The sequence below is a fragment of the Homalodisca vitripennis genome, chromosome 1, assembly GCF_021130785.1.
Source record: "Homalodisca vitripennis isolate AUS2020 chromosome 1, UT_GWSS_2.1, whole genome shotgun sequence".
Taxonomy (NCBI): Eukaryota; Metazoa; Arthropoda; class Insecta; order Hemiptera; family Cicadellidae; genus Homalodisca; species Homalodisca vitripennis.
In genome coordinates, this window is record NC_060207.1 from 63,147,739 (window position 1) to 63,164,222 (window position 16,484).

At 30.1% G+C, this 16,484-nt stretch overlaps 2 protein-coding genes across 2 annotated transcripts; one reads left to right on the plus strand and one right to left on the minus strand.

The window, feature by feature from the left end:
• Nucleotides 1–3,357: 3,357 nt before the first annotated feature.
• LOC124363016 (magnesium-dependent phosphatase 1-like) lies at nt 3,358–10,724 on the minus strand. Its single transcript, XM_046818078.1, has 5 exons — nt 10,504–10,724; nt 8,711–8,771; nt 6,851–6,904; nt 5,349–5,567; nt 3,358–5,020 (listed from the first exon to the last, which is right to left on the minus strand). The coding sequence occupies exons 1-5, from the start codon at nt 10,637–10,639 to the stop codon at nt 4,765–4,767; spliced, it is 726 nt and encodes a 241-aa protein (XP_046674034.1). The 5' UTR covers nt 10,640–10,724; the 3' UTR covers nt 3,358–4,764.
• A 3,532-nt stretch (nt 10,725–14,256) lies between these two features.
• Nucleotides 14,257–16,361, plus strand: LOC124363058 (magnesium-dependent phosphatase 1-like). The gene is made up of 4 exons (XM_046818139.1): nt 14,257–14,509; nt 14,767–14,833; nt 15,035–15,250; nt 16,080–16,361. Exons 1-4 carry the CDS (start codon nt 14,344–14,346, stop codon nt 16,270–16,272), a joined length of 642 nt encoding a protein of 213 aa, XP_046674095.1. The 5' UTR covers nt 14,257–14,343; the 3' UTR covers nt 16,273–16,361.
• Nucleotides 16,362–16,484: the final 123 nt, after the last annotated feature.

Genomic DNA, 16,484 nt, shown 5'->3' on the forward strand with positions numbered 1-16,484 from the left:
TAACTAACTGGTAACGGTAAACCTTTTACTGCCAAGGCATTTTTGGTGCCATTGCAAGGTATATTACAAAAAATCATAAACAGTATGTTTTTCATACCTCATCTTCATCATCCTTACTTCACCCATTTTGCGTAGGTACTATTTTATTCACGAGGAAATGTCTTCTCATATTATTTCACAATTATAATTTTTCATAACCGTTTGGAAACACTTGTTATGTGTAGAGAGAAAAATGTTTGTTGTTGAACTAAAATTCCTAGTTTACGTTAAAAAAAATATTGTCTGTAAAATTTTACAAAAGATAGAACAGTCTTATATTTGTTAAAAATAAAAAGTATTTAGTTTGTATCTAATAAATGTAAAATTTCAAAATTAGTGAAAGTTTACCAAATTACCAAAGTGTCAGTTTTTTTGCAAAATTCAAAACATCAATTATCGTCATTATTTACTATTCTTTATACATTTTGAAATTTGAATAAAATGAGTTGTTTCACAAGAATTATTATATTTTTACTAAATAAATTCGTATTTTTAATTTTATGTTCGCTCCTGAATCAAAAGTTTGAGTTTGCCTTGTAAAAAATTACAAAAAGCAATATAATTTTCTAAAAGGTTTCCAAATTTATTGAAGACTTAATAAAAAGTTAGCTACATTTATAGGAATTAAAATATATATGTTTACATAGTTTGGCTGTAATATTTGCTCTCAACTTATATTTTTGAGAGTCGTAATGAGTTTTTAGCCAATTCCGTACAGTTCAACTTAAAAATTTCTAAAAATAATAATATAGAATAAACTAGGAGTATGGTCAGTTTTCTGATATCTAACTTTGCAAAATTAAGTAATCCGTGCATTGTGACTTATACACATTATTTTGGTTTGTGCATCTTTTAACACTTCTTGGTTGAATGAATTATATTTCTGGTGCCATAGATAAATGTGGCTTTTTGTCCCAATCAAGAAAATATATTCATACACAAGTCTAAAGAGCACTTGTAATCTACTTCCAGCTTTGGCTTACTATTCAAAAGACCAACTCTCAAAATAAAGTTGAGAGAAACCCTCTTAGACAGTAATTTTTGACCCTCTTTGCTGGCTTTGCGATTGAGCAATAAATAAGCATAAAATATTGATTAATAATGTATTCTTATCTTGTATAATAATAGTCTACTATATACTCTAAACAATCTAATTGAATTGTCATTGTCTGTATAGAAAACAAGATTTGCAGATTCATTAATGATATGATGAAATAACATTATAAACATTAGCTTAGGTAAAATCTATATTTCTGAAAGTGTTCCTTTGAAGGGAAATCCTCCTATAAGGGAAATGAGCTAATATGGACACTTCTAATGCAAAACTTAAGCCCGGAAGGGCGAAATGTATTCTGATCTTGTAGAGAACACTTTGAGAAGATTACTATAATATAGACCTATATGTATTTATCTATATTTAGAGTTGGCTGTAGTGAAACAAAATATTGAATTTCACGCCATAAGAATAATGTTAAACCTCAAAAACATTTTAAGCTTTTATTTGTAGATGTAAAATTAAAGGAGGTGTCTCATTTTAAAAATATATATATACTAACTTTGGATTAGGATTTTAGAGAAAATTTTACAGAAAACCTAAATTTTAAATCATTTCTTTAGTTTAAATAAAGTTTTAATTAAAAACACAAATTTTTTGGTCCTTGAAATTTTAAAAAGGAAAATGTACTAAATTTAGTCTTTACTTTTCTTTAAAGTTTAAGTGGCTTATGAGATAACTGAAATTGATTTTTAATGGTTGAGAGCAAAATATATCAAAGAAGGAAAGTGCTTACTGTTAGAAATAAAGTGAATTAGTGTGTTTTTAACAAACAGATATTATTAAGGTAAACAAAAAATTGTATCAGATTTAATGCTGGCTTTTTTTAATGAAGCTGTTTTACTTTCATGCTTTATCAACAATCTGTATGTGGTTGGTTATTTCTAAAATTATTTTCAATTTTGCATGTGTAGGAACATTTTGTTAATTTTGTAACGTACCAGAAAATCTATTTTCTATGTTTCAAACAGAATCTATGCTTGCTTTATAACTCAAGCAAGCTGTAATTGTTTTCACACTGGGAGCAAGAATATACGAGGGGGTACCCAAAAAAAACCGGAATTGTATTGCTGGCAGCCAGCCGGCAGCGTGTAGTACACATTCCTGCCACTAGGCGTGTGTCGCGCAACCCATTGCGAGCTCAGTGACCCCAGTTCCGTTGTCCTAGTGCATTCTGTTCCTTCGTAGTGACTGTTTTCGATAACCCTGTTTTGTTCTTGTTTCGTTTTTTGTCATGGCAAGTTTAAGTGAACAACGTGCAGCTGTGAAATGTTGTTTTTTACTTGGTAAAAATGCTGCAGAAACTATTTTAATGTTGAATACAGCTTACAAAGATGATGCTATGGGGAAAACTCAGGTCTACGAGTGGTTCGCTCGATTTAAAAATGGCGACATGTCGATTGAAGACAAACCTCGTTCTGGACGTCCATCAACCTCTCGAACGGACGAAAATGTTGAGAAAATTCGTGAACTTGTGCTCACCGACCGTCGACAGACAATTGAGGAACTATCAGAGAGTAGTGGGTTAACTTGGAGCTCGGTTCAGCGAATTTTAACAGGAGATTTAGGACTGAAAAGGGTTGTTGCCAAATTTGTTCCTCGACTTCTGACTGACCATCAAAAGGCACATCGAGTTGAAACTTGCCGCCTTCTGAAAGAACATCTCGAAAATGATCCCGATTTTCTGGAAAAGGTAATTACTGGTGATGAGTCATGGTGCTATGGTTATGACCCAGAAACGAAGCAACAGTCAAGCCAATGGAAGTCGCCATCTTCACCTCGTCCAAAAAAATGTCGGCAAGTCAAATCAAACATCAAAACCATGTTGATTTGCTTTTTTGATGCTAAAGGCATTGTTCATTCTGAGTTTGTTCCTCCAGGTCAGACTGTCAACCAAACATTTTATTTGGAGATTTTAAGAAGATTGCGCAACAGTGTTCGCCAGAAAAGACCCGATTTGTGGCAGACTGGAGACTGGTTCTTCCACCACGACAACGCACCGGCACACACAGCCATCTCAGTTAGGCAGTTTTTAGCCAAAAACGGCATGGTTCCGCTGCCCCATGCACCTTACTACTCACCTGACCTCGCTCCATGTGACTTTTTTATTTCCACACATGAAAAGAGGCTTGAAAGGTCAACGATTTGACAGCGTTGAAGAGGTTAAGAAAAAAACGAAGCTCGAGCTTGCAGCCATTTCTAAAGATGACTACAAAAAATGTGTTGATCAATGGAAATACCGTTGGGACAAGTATATTAGTTGTAATGGAGATTATTTTGAAGGAGATAAGGTCGTATTGTAAAAAATTTGATAATATATAATTTTTATAAAATAATTTCGGTTTTTTTTGGGTACCCCCTCGTATTCTTGTCCCAAAATATCCAAATATTCTTATGTAATTATTAAGACATTACTGCAGGAAAACAAACATGAACATAAATATAGTCATTACTTTTTACAACACTAAAAAGGCTTAATAATTAAGCAGACAATTATTTGCTTCTACATGTTTTGTGAAAATATTAAAATTGCTTTGAGACAATTACCAATTTAGTGGTAAACCGATTATTTGCTAATACTAAACACATGTCTAGGCATGAATGTAATATTTAATCACTATTCTGTTACTTATTTATATTCATTAGGTCTCAATACAATAAACACCTAAGAGTGTTCACTTTTAGTGCAACATGGCACTTGGTGAATACAATTTTTTTCAGATTTTTAACTTCAAATTATAATAACATAATATCTTAAAATGTGAAATTCTATTTTTGCTATCAGTTCCAAAATAAAATGGGATTTCACCATAACTATTTGGTGTCAATCATTGTATCTTGTTTCTTACGTGTACAAGATATATTACAAAATTCCATAAAATAAGTGTCACTGATTACAATTTGAGTTCCCTCCAAAAATCTAACAGAAAACCGGACTTTTTGTTTTCTTTTGTAAATCCATAATCAAAACTAAAAACACAAAGAAAACATTTGAGTTCTGAGTTCTATTGGTCTGACAATATTTATAGGATTTTGTTTTCTCAATATATTTATTTTAGCAATTTGAATATTTCAATCCAAATAAATGAAAATTGATAAAGCTTTTGATTGGTAATTGATTGGATTATCTTAGTAATTTTTTTCCTAATTTGTAGGTACAGTACTAATTTCTTAAGATTGTACTGAAACCACTTTAAATTTTGACTAAAAAAAACAAAATTATTCTTTAAACTATTTTTCTTCCTATTTCGGTTCTATAGCTACAAAAGAAGTCTCATTTTATATGTGTATGGTCTACACGCCTTTAAAATATTAGAAATATGTGTGTAACCTTTTCACAATTAATGGTTTTAATTAAAATTCTTCAAAAACTGTTTTTTAAACAACTAGTAATAGTATAAGAAAACCTAATAGGAGTTTTATTTGTATAAGGTGCATCTTTTAATTAGAAATCTCGCAAAAAACTCTGTAATAAAAAAGAAAGGAATAGTAACGGGGTTTATGGGTGTAACATTGCTAGTTCTTTTGGGATAAAAATCAAGATGTCCACTAGTAGAAAGGTCTGTAGAGTGCCTGAATATTTGTGTAAGCCAGTGAGGTATCGTACCATTGTTTATAACATGGAGATTATATGAAAAGATCATAGAGAACATCTTTATGACTAGCTTGGCTCAGCTTGGCCTAGCTTTTACAGTGTTCAGTGTCCCTGGCATTCGCTGCCTTTGTCTATGACTTTTGTATCGTGCTATATATGGTCGTAAGTTATAGAAATATATCGCATAATATATATGCATTACGTTCAGACCACTCTTAGGACTTATGTACACTGTGAGAACTTTTAAAGTTCTTTTAATTTCATTTAACATGACACGATTGGATCCTAGATAAACAATATCCTTGAACTGCAATCCAGTAGCTCCCTTAATCCTGGAAAAAGACAATTAACTATTAGCAGACTAAATCTTAGGAATCTTTTAATGCATAACTATCATGAGTTATTTTCTAAAACCTGACTAATTGTTCTAAACCCATTAAATTCTTTTTGATTATATTCCTTTTAATTAGATTGGAAAGTAACTTTTTATTAAGGTGAAATAATATTTTCAATTTTGGCAGCGATTACTTTTTATTTTTTTTTGTTCATTGAACATTTAATTTTTAGACCTATACATTCAGCATAATAAATAAAAATAGTACTGAAATCTTGGAGTACAAAATAATAGATGTAATAATAATGCCAAACCAGAAAACTTACTTTTTAACGTGATCCAAAGATGAACTGTCATCAATTTCCATCACGGTAATGTGCTCGTCAAGATCAAAAAGGCGTAGCAAGTGTTTCACAGTGGGTATCTTTGTCGTTGTAGCTGTCACTGCTATTTTGGTTCCCTTCTTCCATGCTGTGGAAATTGCCTCAGAAGCGTAGGAGTAGACTTGAAGGACTCTGCCTTTACTGTCAAACAGCTCTCTACCTCTGGAAAATATTTTTTAAATAGTAATTAAGATATAATTGTTGTAATTAACTACTTTTACAAAACTTGAGAACAGAAATGGTTACAAATTTTCTGAATTTGTTTGCTTGTAATTTCAATAAAGACGGAAAACTTCATGCCCAGGAAAAAGTAACAATATAGATAATATAACAAGAAGTATAACTCACAGAAATTAGGAGCAATGTTTGAAAGAGTTCTCTTTGTGTATATTTTAATGACAATTTAATATCTTAAACATATGAAAGGACAAATCTGTACAAAGAATATTGCAAAACAAAATCTAAACCATGCCACTGATATGCCTCTGTATAGGAGACAGTGAAAGAAAAACAATAAGCCCAAGATCAGGGGGGCTGTTAATGTCAAAAATATTTTAGACGATTTTGAAGTTTTTATCTCAGTTACTGTGATACTTTTCCCTACAGATAACAGCATTGAACGGGTGTTGAGTGCCAAGTTTCAGCATACTGTTTGTCTAAGACTAAAATATATGGTTTTGTTGATTTGATGTTAAGTTTACACTGAAAGAGGGTATTTTATTTTGTATTGTACAAAACATTGTTATGAAGATTTCCATCCAAAATGTGATTTGTCATGTTTCCACAAAAAGTTTAAATAGACACAAAAGTTGAGTAGTTGAAAACAAATGATGTTCTATGTAAACATGTTAGGCAATTTTTAAATGATTTGAAACTGAAAATAAACCATCATTTTCAGCAATGAACCCATTGACGTAGGCCAACTGTTGCCAACAGAAGAATTTGTTCTATTTGCTTTGTTATTGCTTATATTTAAAATAAAATTTAATTTCAAATCTTCGACTAAATACATAATAGGTTTAACCGAACAGTAATCGTCACACTTTTAATATTACACATACAAAGAATGATTTCTTTATATTTCCAGCATATTTAAAAAAAAAAAAAAACATAATCTAATTTTTTATCTTCTTTCAAGGGCCATGCTTGGCCTTCAGTTTTCTAGTTGTTGCAAAGTGAATATTTAAACTGTTGCTAGTCGGAAACCTACCTTGAGTATTTTAAAGCTGATATACTTTAAAACAATTAGTTCATATAACTTGAACAATAAAACCTGAATATCTTAGATTACAATATTATTCAATGTAAATAATTGTACAGTAACCAAAACATTTGTACCTATTCTTAATTTTTTGTTCAAATCAAGAGGAATAATATAATTACAAACAATAATTATTTACAAAGAATATATTATAAAAAATATTGAATATAGATGCAATACTTACTCAAAGTCTCCTGACCATAGTTTAGTTGAGTTTTCATTTGATATTGGTTGATACCTATGATAAAGTATTATTATAAATAACTTCATTATAATAATAGCAATTAATTATTTATATTAATTGTTAAATCTTTATAGTATCTATTTTAATTTGTTAGTAAAAATTTCATACTATTAGACCATAAGAGGACCACACTAAAAAAAGGAAGAGAGTCAATTTTTTTTATTAAGTTTATGTTGGTACTGGATAGTCAAGGGCAATGGAAAATTGCAAATGGGCCATTTTATGCAAAAGGAACGATAGTATAGCTGTAATGATGCTTTGAAATAATGCTATACTCTACTATGAACGTCAGCTCCTCCACTTCAACAAAGATAAGAGTAGCTACAGCTGTTGACAACACGATGTCACAACTCTATACTTTCCAGCTGATATCTATTATTGTCTTGAGCATGTTAGTTGTTTTTCTGTGTAAAACACATTTTGAAGATAGACACCAGATAGGGAGAAAGTGTTTTGAAAAGTGCTGATAGTGATTGTGAATCTATTAATAAATCTGTGAATTAAGTAAGGTACAGAGAAAAGAAACTCTAATGGACATTTCAGTGATGTCATGAAGGAAACAGGTTATGCACTCAAGAAACTGAGCCTGATTGTGATTGTAACCAACCTAAATGTTTTCAAAGACTATCTAAGGAAAATTTTAAAACATTATTAATGATTATAATTACCTTTCATCTAACAATGAGCAGTGTAGTTACATCTAGCAGGTCTGATCACCATGTAAAAAATCGTAAACCAGCAAAACACTAAGATGAGGCACAATTACATAACAGTAAGTACTTACAAAGTTAGAATCCATGAAAATGGACTAGTTAAGGAGATTCCATTTTGTTACAAAGCTTTTTTGTTTCTTCATGGTGTGATAACCAAGAGAGTTCAAAATGTTCAGAAATCTCTAAAAGTACTGACAAAGCCCTGGTAGATAAAAAAGGTCTTTATAGTCATAAACATTGTCAGTCATCACCAGAATATTAAAGCTTTCGTAATCAATCACATCAATTCCTTTAAGGACCGTCAAAGCAATTAAAGTCTGAACAAAACAAGGAAAATATATTTGCCTAAAACATGAAATAGAAAAAATACATGGACTTCATCTGGCTGGCAGCTATCCTCAAGTACCAAACTGCAAGAACCAAGGTTAAACAGAGAAAGTAAAACTAAGTTGTCAGATGGGTTGAGAAAGCTAGAGATGGAAAACAATGTGCAGAGAAAAAAAGCTCAGACATTTTATGACAAGAAAAAGTGCAAGAGCGTACAGGTATACATCTATCAGAGTGGATAAAGTGTTTCTTTAAACAGTACTGTACCAATGAACTACAAAAAAATTGAGTTTGTCATATATAACAACCAATTATGTATATTATCGGTGATAGCTAAGCTTTTACATGTTTAAAATTCAAATTTTATCAACTGGTGATTCAGTGTTTTATTGTTACATGGTAGAAATCGGCTCAAAAGAAGCCGATGAAGTGACATCAATGTTAAACCACTTAATTTTTCATATCTTGAATGTACAAGTGACTCAAGGAGTTGCCAAAACAAAAACTAACTGGTGATTAAATTTTTCAACTACACACTTAAAAGACAATAACATATTTCCTGCTTTTATCTCCAGTTGGAGGAACCAAGCTATCAGGTGATTTATTTCACCACAAATTTTTATATTCCTTTAAGGTTCCTTTAAATTGCAAGGTTAAAACCCATTTATTGTTACTATGAATGCCATGAAACAAAATCTGTTAACAAGTTAAATAGGAAATATTTATAAAGATATTCTATTTTCTCATATTTCCAGCATACCTTCTCAACCCAAATGGTGGTACCACGTCTGTCTCCACTTGGAACGGCCAAAACACTCTGTCTAGAAAATAAATTACTCTTAAAAGAAGGCAGGCATAATTAAACTTATACTATCAATGTCCAGTTAATGAATCTCATGGTTGTTTAGGCTGTGTTTGTTATCAGACTGGTTCAAAAAGTATTATCCAAATAAGTAACAGGAATGTTAATTTTAACAATTTTAAACGACCATTTGTTTCATTAAATGACCAACTGGTTTTAATGAAACAGATATTACTATTCATAAAACAGATGTATTATGATTTATAGTAATTAACTGTTTATTCATAGTGGTACAACTATATAATCATAAATTGTATACTAATAAAACAGTTTAAAAATGAAATATTTATTTAAAAAAACCTTTATCTTAATTTTGTATCATTTTGACTTAATTTAATCAAATATAAGAGCCTTAAACTTCATTTTAAAATTAAAACATATTGGAATAATGCTGACAAACACTTTTTATTGTAATTGTAAGAGGACTGAACCCCAGACATACCCATTTTGTAACTTCCTTCAAGTTCATAAAAGTATTTTGAAACTGTTCTCAAGAGCAGTTATATATAAATGCATATATACCTTAATTTCAGTCTTTTGTAAAAATTTTGAATCAACGATTGTTCGACTCATTCTGTATTTCAGAGAATAAAGTTTATTTAAGAAATATATTGTATCATGTAAAAATATTGTGCTATAATTACTATGTATTTATAAGATAGATTGAAATTGGCTATATAATCATAAGCCACACCTTTAATTAATAACTTTAGGTGAAAATAAAATCCTCTTATATCAATAGTGAAATCAAAAACTGTATGGTGTTCATTTCTCATTTCATCAGAAGTTTATTCTTATAATTAAGTTTTTTTTTAGTTTATCTTTTCTCTGCAAATAATAAGGAAGGTCCAAATACTAAAAATGGTCTTATGAAAATCATATTAATTATAGAAAATCAAAAGGCACTGAAAAAACCTTTTGGTCTCTTAACTATGTAAAATGGTGAATATTTAAAGTTTAGACTAACATTCCGGATCACGTAATAAACATCCCTTCTACAAACCAACTCTATTTACATTTGAGTAGAATATGTATGGAAATTATCACAATACCACTAAATTTTAAAGGTGTTAATAAAGTTGTCAACTATCAACATTTTCAAAAATTCGAAATGTTTGTTGCATATTTTTCAAGATGTACAAAATAAGTAGTTTTAATCAACTGACATACTTTATTGGGACAAGATAAAACCTTTTTGAAACTTAATTTGGATTGAATTATTAATGCCTTTTTATGTTATGTGTAACAAGAAATACATACGTAGCTATTTGAAAATTTTGGGTTTCCCACCATTTAAAGAAAAGAGGCAAAATCTACTTAAAATAAGTTTCAAGAAATCTAATGAAGTTCGTTTAAAGGTTTGATTTTGTTTTTATTTTAAAGATGGTCAAGTGAGTTAATTAAGAGATTCCATACACACTTAGAGGAAGGTGAACTGGAGGTAAACTCAATATTCACATTGAACCAACCCTTCCCACCATATTATCATATCTTTCCTATTGTTATCTTGCCATACTTCAACCTATAAAAATCAACCCATTGTGTTAAACCCAACCACTTACTCAATACACAACTAAAATATTGTATATTCATGTTCATTTCACTAAGCTAATGCTTAAAACATAAAATCGAATACTTATCAATAGATTATCGTACAATAAAATTACAACATTTAAATAAACTCTCCTGACCTACTTCAAAGATCATCAACTTTGGCAAAAAGTCGTCACATTTTCTTGGTGCACTTTGAGATCCACCTCTTTGTCCAGACATTGCACTTCCATAAACACACACTAAAAGTATATATAACATGTAAGTCCTAAACATGTTTTAAATCTTTAAATACTCTTTAGCTGTTCTTTTAAGACATAGTGTGACAGAAATAACCATACTGCATATACATTCTTATCAGATTTATTATAATTAAAGTTATAATTACTGAGATAAGTAATAATGTTTGTTCTCCATTGGTTGTCTAAAGTTATACCAATGATATTCACCCATTTCTCTCTTTTTATTTGTGCTTCATCACTACCCACAATATGTTAATCCATAGGGGGATACTTCAACTATTAAGCTTATTTAAATTCATTTTAGGTATTAACCCCACACAGTTACAATATTTGTACATAATACACACATGTAATTAGAACCACTAATGATGACTTCATATTATAATGATGTTATAAATATAAATGTCTCTATAGTAACACTCCAAAGTACAATAATTAATTATGTATAATTTAATAACTATTATCATGATACAAACCGAGAGAATTATTCTATTAATTTTCAAATTAATTACATATATACTAACTAATTCTAAAATAAAATATAGTAAAATTTCACCAAATCTTTCATTTAGAAATCACTTAAATAAAGCAGTATAATTTTTTAAAATTAAAATTGATTCTATTCCAAAAATATTGCAGCTTAACCAAACAATAATTATCAACATTAATAATAACTAAAAGTATTTGATTTTGTTCAATATTTTGACTATAATTACTTATTATAGTAATTACAACATGTTCACTACAGAGGTTACCATAGTGTGTGTGTGTTCCCAATATTATCAAAACACCACTTTTGTTCTTATAAGATTTTAGTATACCATAAGGTAAAGACGTTTGACCCTCATTGTAGTCTAACCAAGAGTTCTCTAACCAAGTATTCTTCCCTAATCTTATATGAGAAGCAGTTTCTTTGAAAATATTTTCAAATCATATTTTAGCCGCAATGAAAATTCATTAGCTTAACACATACAAAGTATATGAACCAAGCAAACAATGAGTAATGCCAGTTTTCAATTTATGTAAATATACTTTAGATTTATGTATATTAAATTAATTTAAGATCTCTTGTTTTAAATTTATAAAGTTTTCCACAGTAATTAAGTGTTAAAGTTATTTACACTTTTGTATATTGATCAGTTAAAATAAAGTAATAGATTACCTGTTGTTATTTGTAATTTTTTCTATCCTTTCTCTTCCCAGCCTAAATCAATACAAATGTAAATAAATCCCTACTAAGCTCACTCTGGTATTGTTTATAAAATAGGTGTTGCATATTCTACAGACCTTTACAAAAACTCATAAGAGAATAATATAATCAGATTGTGTAAGTCTTAAGAAAAACTTCATTTTATATAAGAAATAATAATCACAGTTTAAAAAGATTTGAATAACAGTATCAAGTAATTTTGAGATACCTAGTTTAGAAAATGAAATAGGCAAACTTTGCAGTATTAAATTAAAATTATAAAAATTGGGTTGAAAATGTAATGAACCACAAATGCAAAGTTTGGCAGGAGCTGAATGTTTAAAGCAAGTAAATAGTGACCAAAAACAGCAAATTAGTTTAAAAAATAAGAATTATATGTTAGTTGTGACAAGATAATGACAATCTTCTTTATTTAAAATGTATTATTGATGATGATAGATGATTAATTGAAGGATAACAGGATTTTTTTACATTTGCCAACATTATATATTACAAAAATAGAACACTAAGTTCAGGAAGGTTGTGTCTCTATAGTTTGTTTTTCTAAAGAAGATCCCTGACAGAGCCGGGTCACGGCGACCACTCTCACACGCTAAACATCTCACTTCAAATGTCTACCACATTCAAATATACACCTATATCACCTCAGGAATAAGTTTTTACTGATTGGGTAGTATTCACCTATGTATTCAAGCAAAATAAAAATATTTTGTTTGTAACTGTGAATGATGATAACCAAAAATGTGGAGAAAAACACGGTTTTCTGTTTAAAACATAAGCTTTCTCCACTTTAACTCACCATTATTCCAAAAGTAATGACAGTAAAAATATCTTATATAACATTTGTTATATGCTTTTGAAGAAATACTTAGAGACTCTTAGAGAGACTAGAAAGATACTACATATATTTTCTGTGCGCTAATACTAATTTGGATTTATACTCATTAGAGAAGTACTTATTTATAAATCAGGTAATATTTTATTATTAATAGTGTCTGTCTTGTGAGTGTGAGTGCACATTGAGCGAGGTACAGTCACAACACTAAATTCTAGTCATGCTTTGTTCGGTCCGACCCACCACTGTGCTGTGAGCGTGATATATTATGCCATTATTATTAAGAATATTGTTTTCACACAAACCAAACAACCAATTTTTGGTAATCATAATTCACAATAACACAAAATATTTTTCTATATTTTGTGTTAATTTTTAAAATTAAGAGTAACGGATTTAATAAAATTAATATTTAATTTTCTGCAAATTCCTTATGTGGAGTACAATATATTTTAATTCCTAATCTTACTGACATTGATCAATGACGTTTTCTTTTACATTAAGGCTACTATTAGCCGTGAACAAATAGTTTACTAGCAAACTTTAGCCCGGTCAACCAGTTGTACTACAGCAAAGTTCGAAATCATCTCAGTTAGAAAAAGAACTGCTTATTGAGCTGAAGAATGTGTTCTATGAGTGCTGTAGGCTACTGTGCATGTGTGCACCGATATTGTTGTACAACAGTGCTGTCACTAGCTGTATCTGGCTAATAGGCTGCATATACATCAATGCCCTCAACCCAGAAAAATGGAAAGGCAGTCGCGGGACTGACCGACAGAAGTGACTACTTCTTACAATGGGCTTCGAATATGTATCTTGATAAACCACGTTTGCTAATTATTAAATGGTTATTTTCATATCTTAAAATAATATGAAACACTCAATTCTTTCACATGAAAATGTTTTAATCCATTTATTTTAAATCCCTTTTTAAATCTCGTCAGGACGGAACTAGTAGTGAACTGGAAAAAGAATTAATATAAACCGTGCTGAAATTAAATTAAAAATCTGATGAGCTTTAAATACTGCTTTTAAATAATGTAGTAAGTTAATACATTTTATGTTTGATTCATAAATAAATAAATTAGTAGTTTGTAAATTTATTCAAACCAATCCATAGCCTGCCAAAAGAAGTAGTAATTTCAATAAGGAGTGACAGTAATCTCTCACTAGCATGCCTGGATAGCCACTGAATGGGGAAACGCTCTGCCTGACATTAAAATGGCCGCGATAGTCCCACCCCTACCAGCTACATAGTGAACAAGTGTGACGCTTTGTTCCGTGACGTGAAATGAAAGTTTCCCCCCATGCAAAACATTCATCCATAGCCAGTCAAAAGAAGTAGTCGCTTCAACAAAAATTGACCAAGCAGTTGCACGGTCTGGATACCATTGCACAACTAGTTTTAGTTGAGCAACCGATCTTCCACGGTTAATAGTCCCAATTTGATTCAATAAGTGCAGCACCACCTTTTAACCGGTAGTACAACGGGTTGTCCCACGGCTAATAGACGTTTAAAAGACAGAACTTTTCTTGTTTGTCAACAATATATGAATTTTAAATATGTGATCTTACACTAACAGTTAATTAATTAGATTATCGAACAAGATTGCATGGATCTGTACAGTCATTGACATGATGCCAGTTGTCACTTACAAAACTATGACACTTGTTTGATTTGTGAAATGAGAGCATGGTTGAGGGTAAATGGATCCATCAGATCCCATTGTTGACATTCCTGGTGATAATTTTAAGTTTAAGAGATTGTAAAGTTGTCTGTGAAGAAAATAGTCTTGATGAAATTTCAACATCAACACCTTTTGAACTGAAACATCCCAAACTGTTAGTTTTCAGCCTCGGTATGAGTAAATTTAGTAGAATAGTTTTCTAGAATAATAGAAAAATATAATTACTGATACGTTTTTAAGGTCTTGAAGTTTTATAAACTAGAAAAAAACAAAAGTTTATTTGAATAAATTTAATTAATCGTCAATTGTTTGTGTTCATGCAACATCAAATTATTTCAGTTTTCCCCTCTCCCTTAACCACTCATCATTAGCTTAGAGTTTTTCTTTGGTAAATAATTAACTTGCTGAACCTGTCTGAATAATTTCAGATTTTGTAATTTGGCCATTCCGTATTGAAACTGAAGTTGTTACTCCAGTGAAGAAAAATAAAAGGACGTAAGTACTATTATACCATCAGCAATTAATGTTTTATACAAGAATATATGTGACTATGAATCCAAAAAGTATTTGAAAAATGTGAAAATATTAGATGCTTTTAGAAACCAGACATTATACTATTGTTTAATTTGTCAATGTTTGTTAAATGAACAGTAGTCACACTTAAAAAATTTCAATTTTGAATTATTTTGATTTCAGAGGAAGAGTGCACGATTTTGTCAAGAAGGCTCTGGGTGTATACGCAGATGCTTTAGATGCTCTGAACACTCTGTATCTGAAAAAATATAGACTGGCAGCTATATCTGATAGTCCTGATGTTGAAACAAATACCAAACTCCTCTTGTATTTTAACCTGTATAACTATTTTCCAATACAAGAAATTTTTGGAGGCCCAAAAAGCCAGCATTTGGAATTGTAAGTTAGTACTAATAAATAAGTATTCATGTTATAGTGCCTGTGAATTTGGTGTAATTAACACAATATATTTTAATAAATTATGTAAAGTATTAGATTGTAAAAAAATTAACTTTTGGTGAAAACAAAATTTACGTGAGAAAGTTGGGATGAAAACTTTATTACAATGGTATGCATATCCACTGGTATGGTGTGAAAAAACTAAATGTTCTAATAATGCATTTACTGTATCAAACATCATTTTGGATTGTGCATATTAAGTTATTTGCCAAAACTGAAACATGTTCCTTAATTTTTCTTTTGGTACAAAACTTTGTGTGAGGTATTTTGGGTTAAACACAAGTATTAAAAAGTACAGTTGTCTATTAATATTTGTTGAAACATTAAATTAATTTAACATTGAAAAATAATTATTTTTATATAAGTAATGAGTTTAATAAGGTAAAAAAAATAGTTTAGAAACAGTGTACTTGCTCAAACACAACCCAATTAATTTCAGTATTCTTGTTGTATTTGCTAGTCATTTAATAAAAATTCAAACATTTTAATTTAGAATATTCAATTATGAAAACCTACACATATTTAAGACACATTTGAGTGAATATCAGTTGTAACTTTAAAATGAGACATTCATTATAAAATCTACTCTAAATTATTTTTAAGTTTATCATTGAGTTATGAGGTTATCCCCAGGTTTGATTAAAGATCGGCTTTTCAGTTTTGATTATAGCCTCAAGCCCTCAAGTACTTCCTTTTGTATTTTGAATAACAGACCTATTATAGTAAAAATTGATTGTTTTTGTTTACTAAGTATAAAAACTGATTTTAGAATTCACCGCACCACTCAAATTCCATATGAGGACATTTTCTACTTTGATGTAAAGAACGACCAACTGGCTGGACTGCGGAAGATGGGACTACATGTTGTTGAGGTGGAGTCAGGCCTCAGTATACAGGACTTCGAGAGAGCCTTGGAGTTGTATAATAATGTTACAGCAGTAACAACCACAGAAAAGTCTTGATAAATATCCAAAACACTAACATGATTACTCTGTTACATGATATTCTCCACAATAAATTAAAAGCAATATACTTTGAAAATTTAACATTATACACTGGTTTTTGACTCAAAAAAATCCCAAAACTGTTATTAAATCAGTACAAATGAAGTTATAAGAAATGAACCATGCAAGATACTGCGCTTATTACATTTTACCATACTCTACTTGATTGC

What these genes read in the sequence shown, in the direction of transcription:
- LOC124363058 (XM_046818139.1), top strand. Translation starts at nt 14,344, where the DNA reads ATGGTTGAGGGTAAATGGATCCATCAGATCCCATTGTTGACATTCCTG. An exon ending in ACTGTTAGTTTTCAGCCTCG is followed by an intron (nt 14,510 to 14,766) that starts GTATGAGTAAAT and finishes GAATAATTTCAG; the next exon opens with ATTTTGTAATTTGGCCATTC. An exon ending in GTGAAGAAAAATAAAAGGAC is followed by an intron (nt 14,834 to 15,034) that starts GTAAGTACTATT and finishes TTTTGATTTCAG; the next exon opens with AGGAAGAGTGCACGATTTTG.
- LOC124363016 (XM_046818078.1), bottom strand. Translation starts at nt 10,639, where the DNA reads ATGTTTAGGACTTACATGTTATATATACTTTTAGTGTGTGTTTATGGA. An exon ending in CTATGGTCAGGAGACTTTGA is followed by an intron (nt 5,568 to 6,850) that starts GTAAGTATTGCA and finishes AATATTTTCCAG; the next exon opens with AGGTAGAGAGCTGTTTGACA. An exon ending in TCTTTGGATCACGTTAAAAA is followed by an intron (nt 5,021 to 5,348) that starts GTAAGTTTTCTG and finishes GTCTTTTTCCAG; the next exon opens with GATTAAGGGAGCTACTGGAT.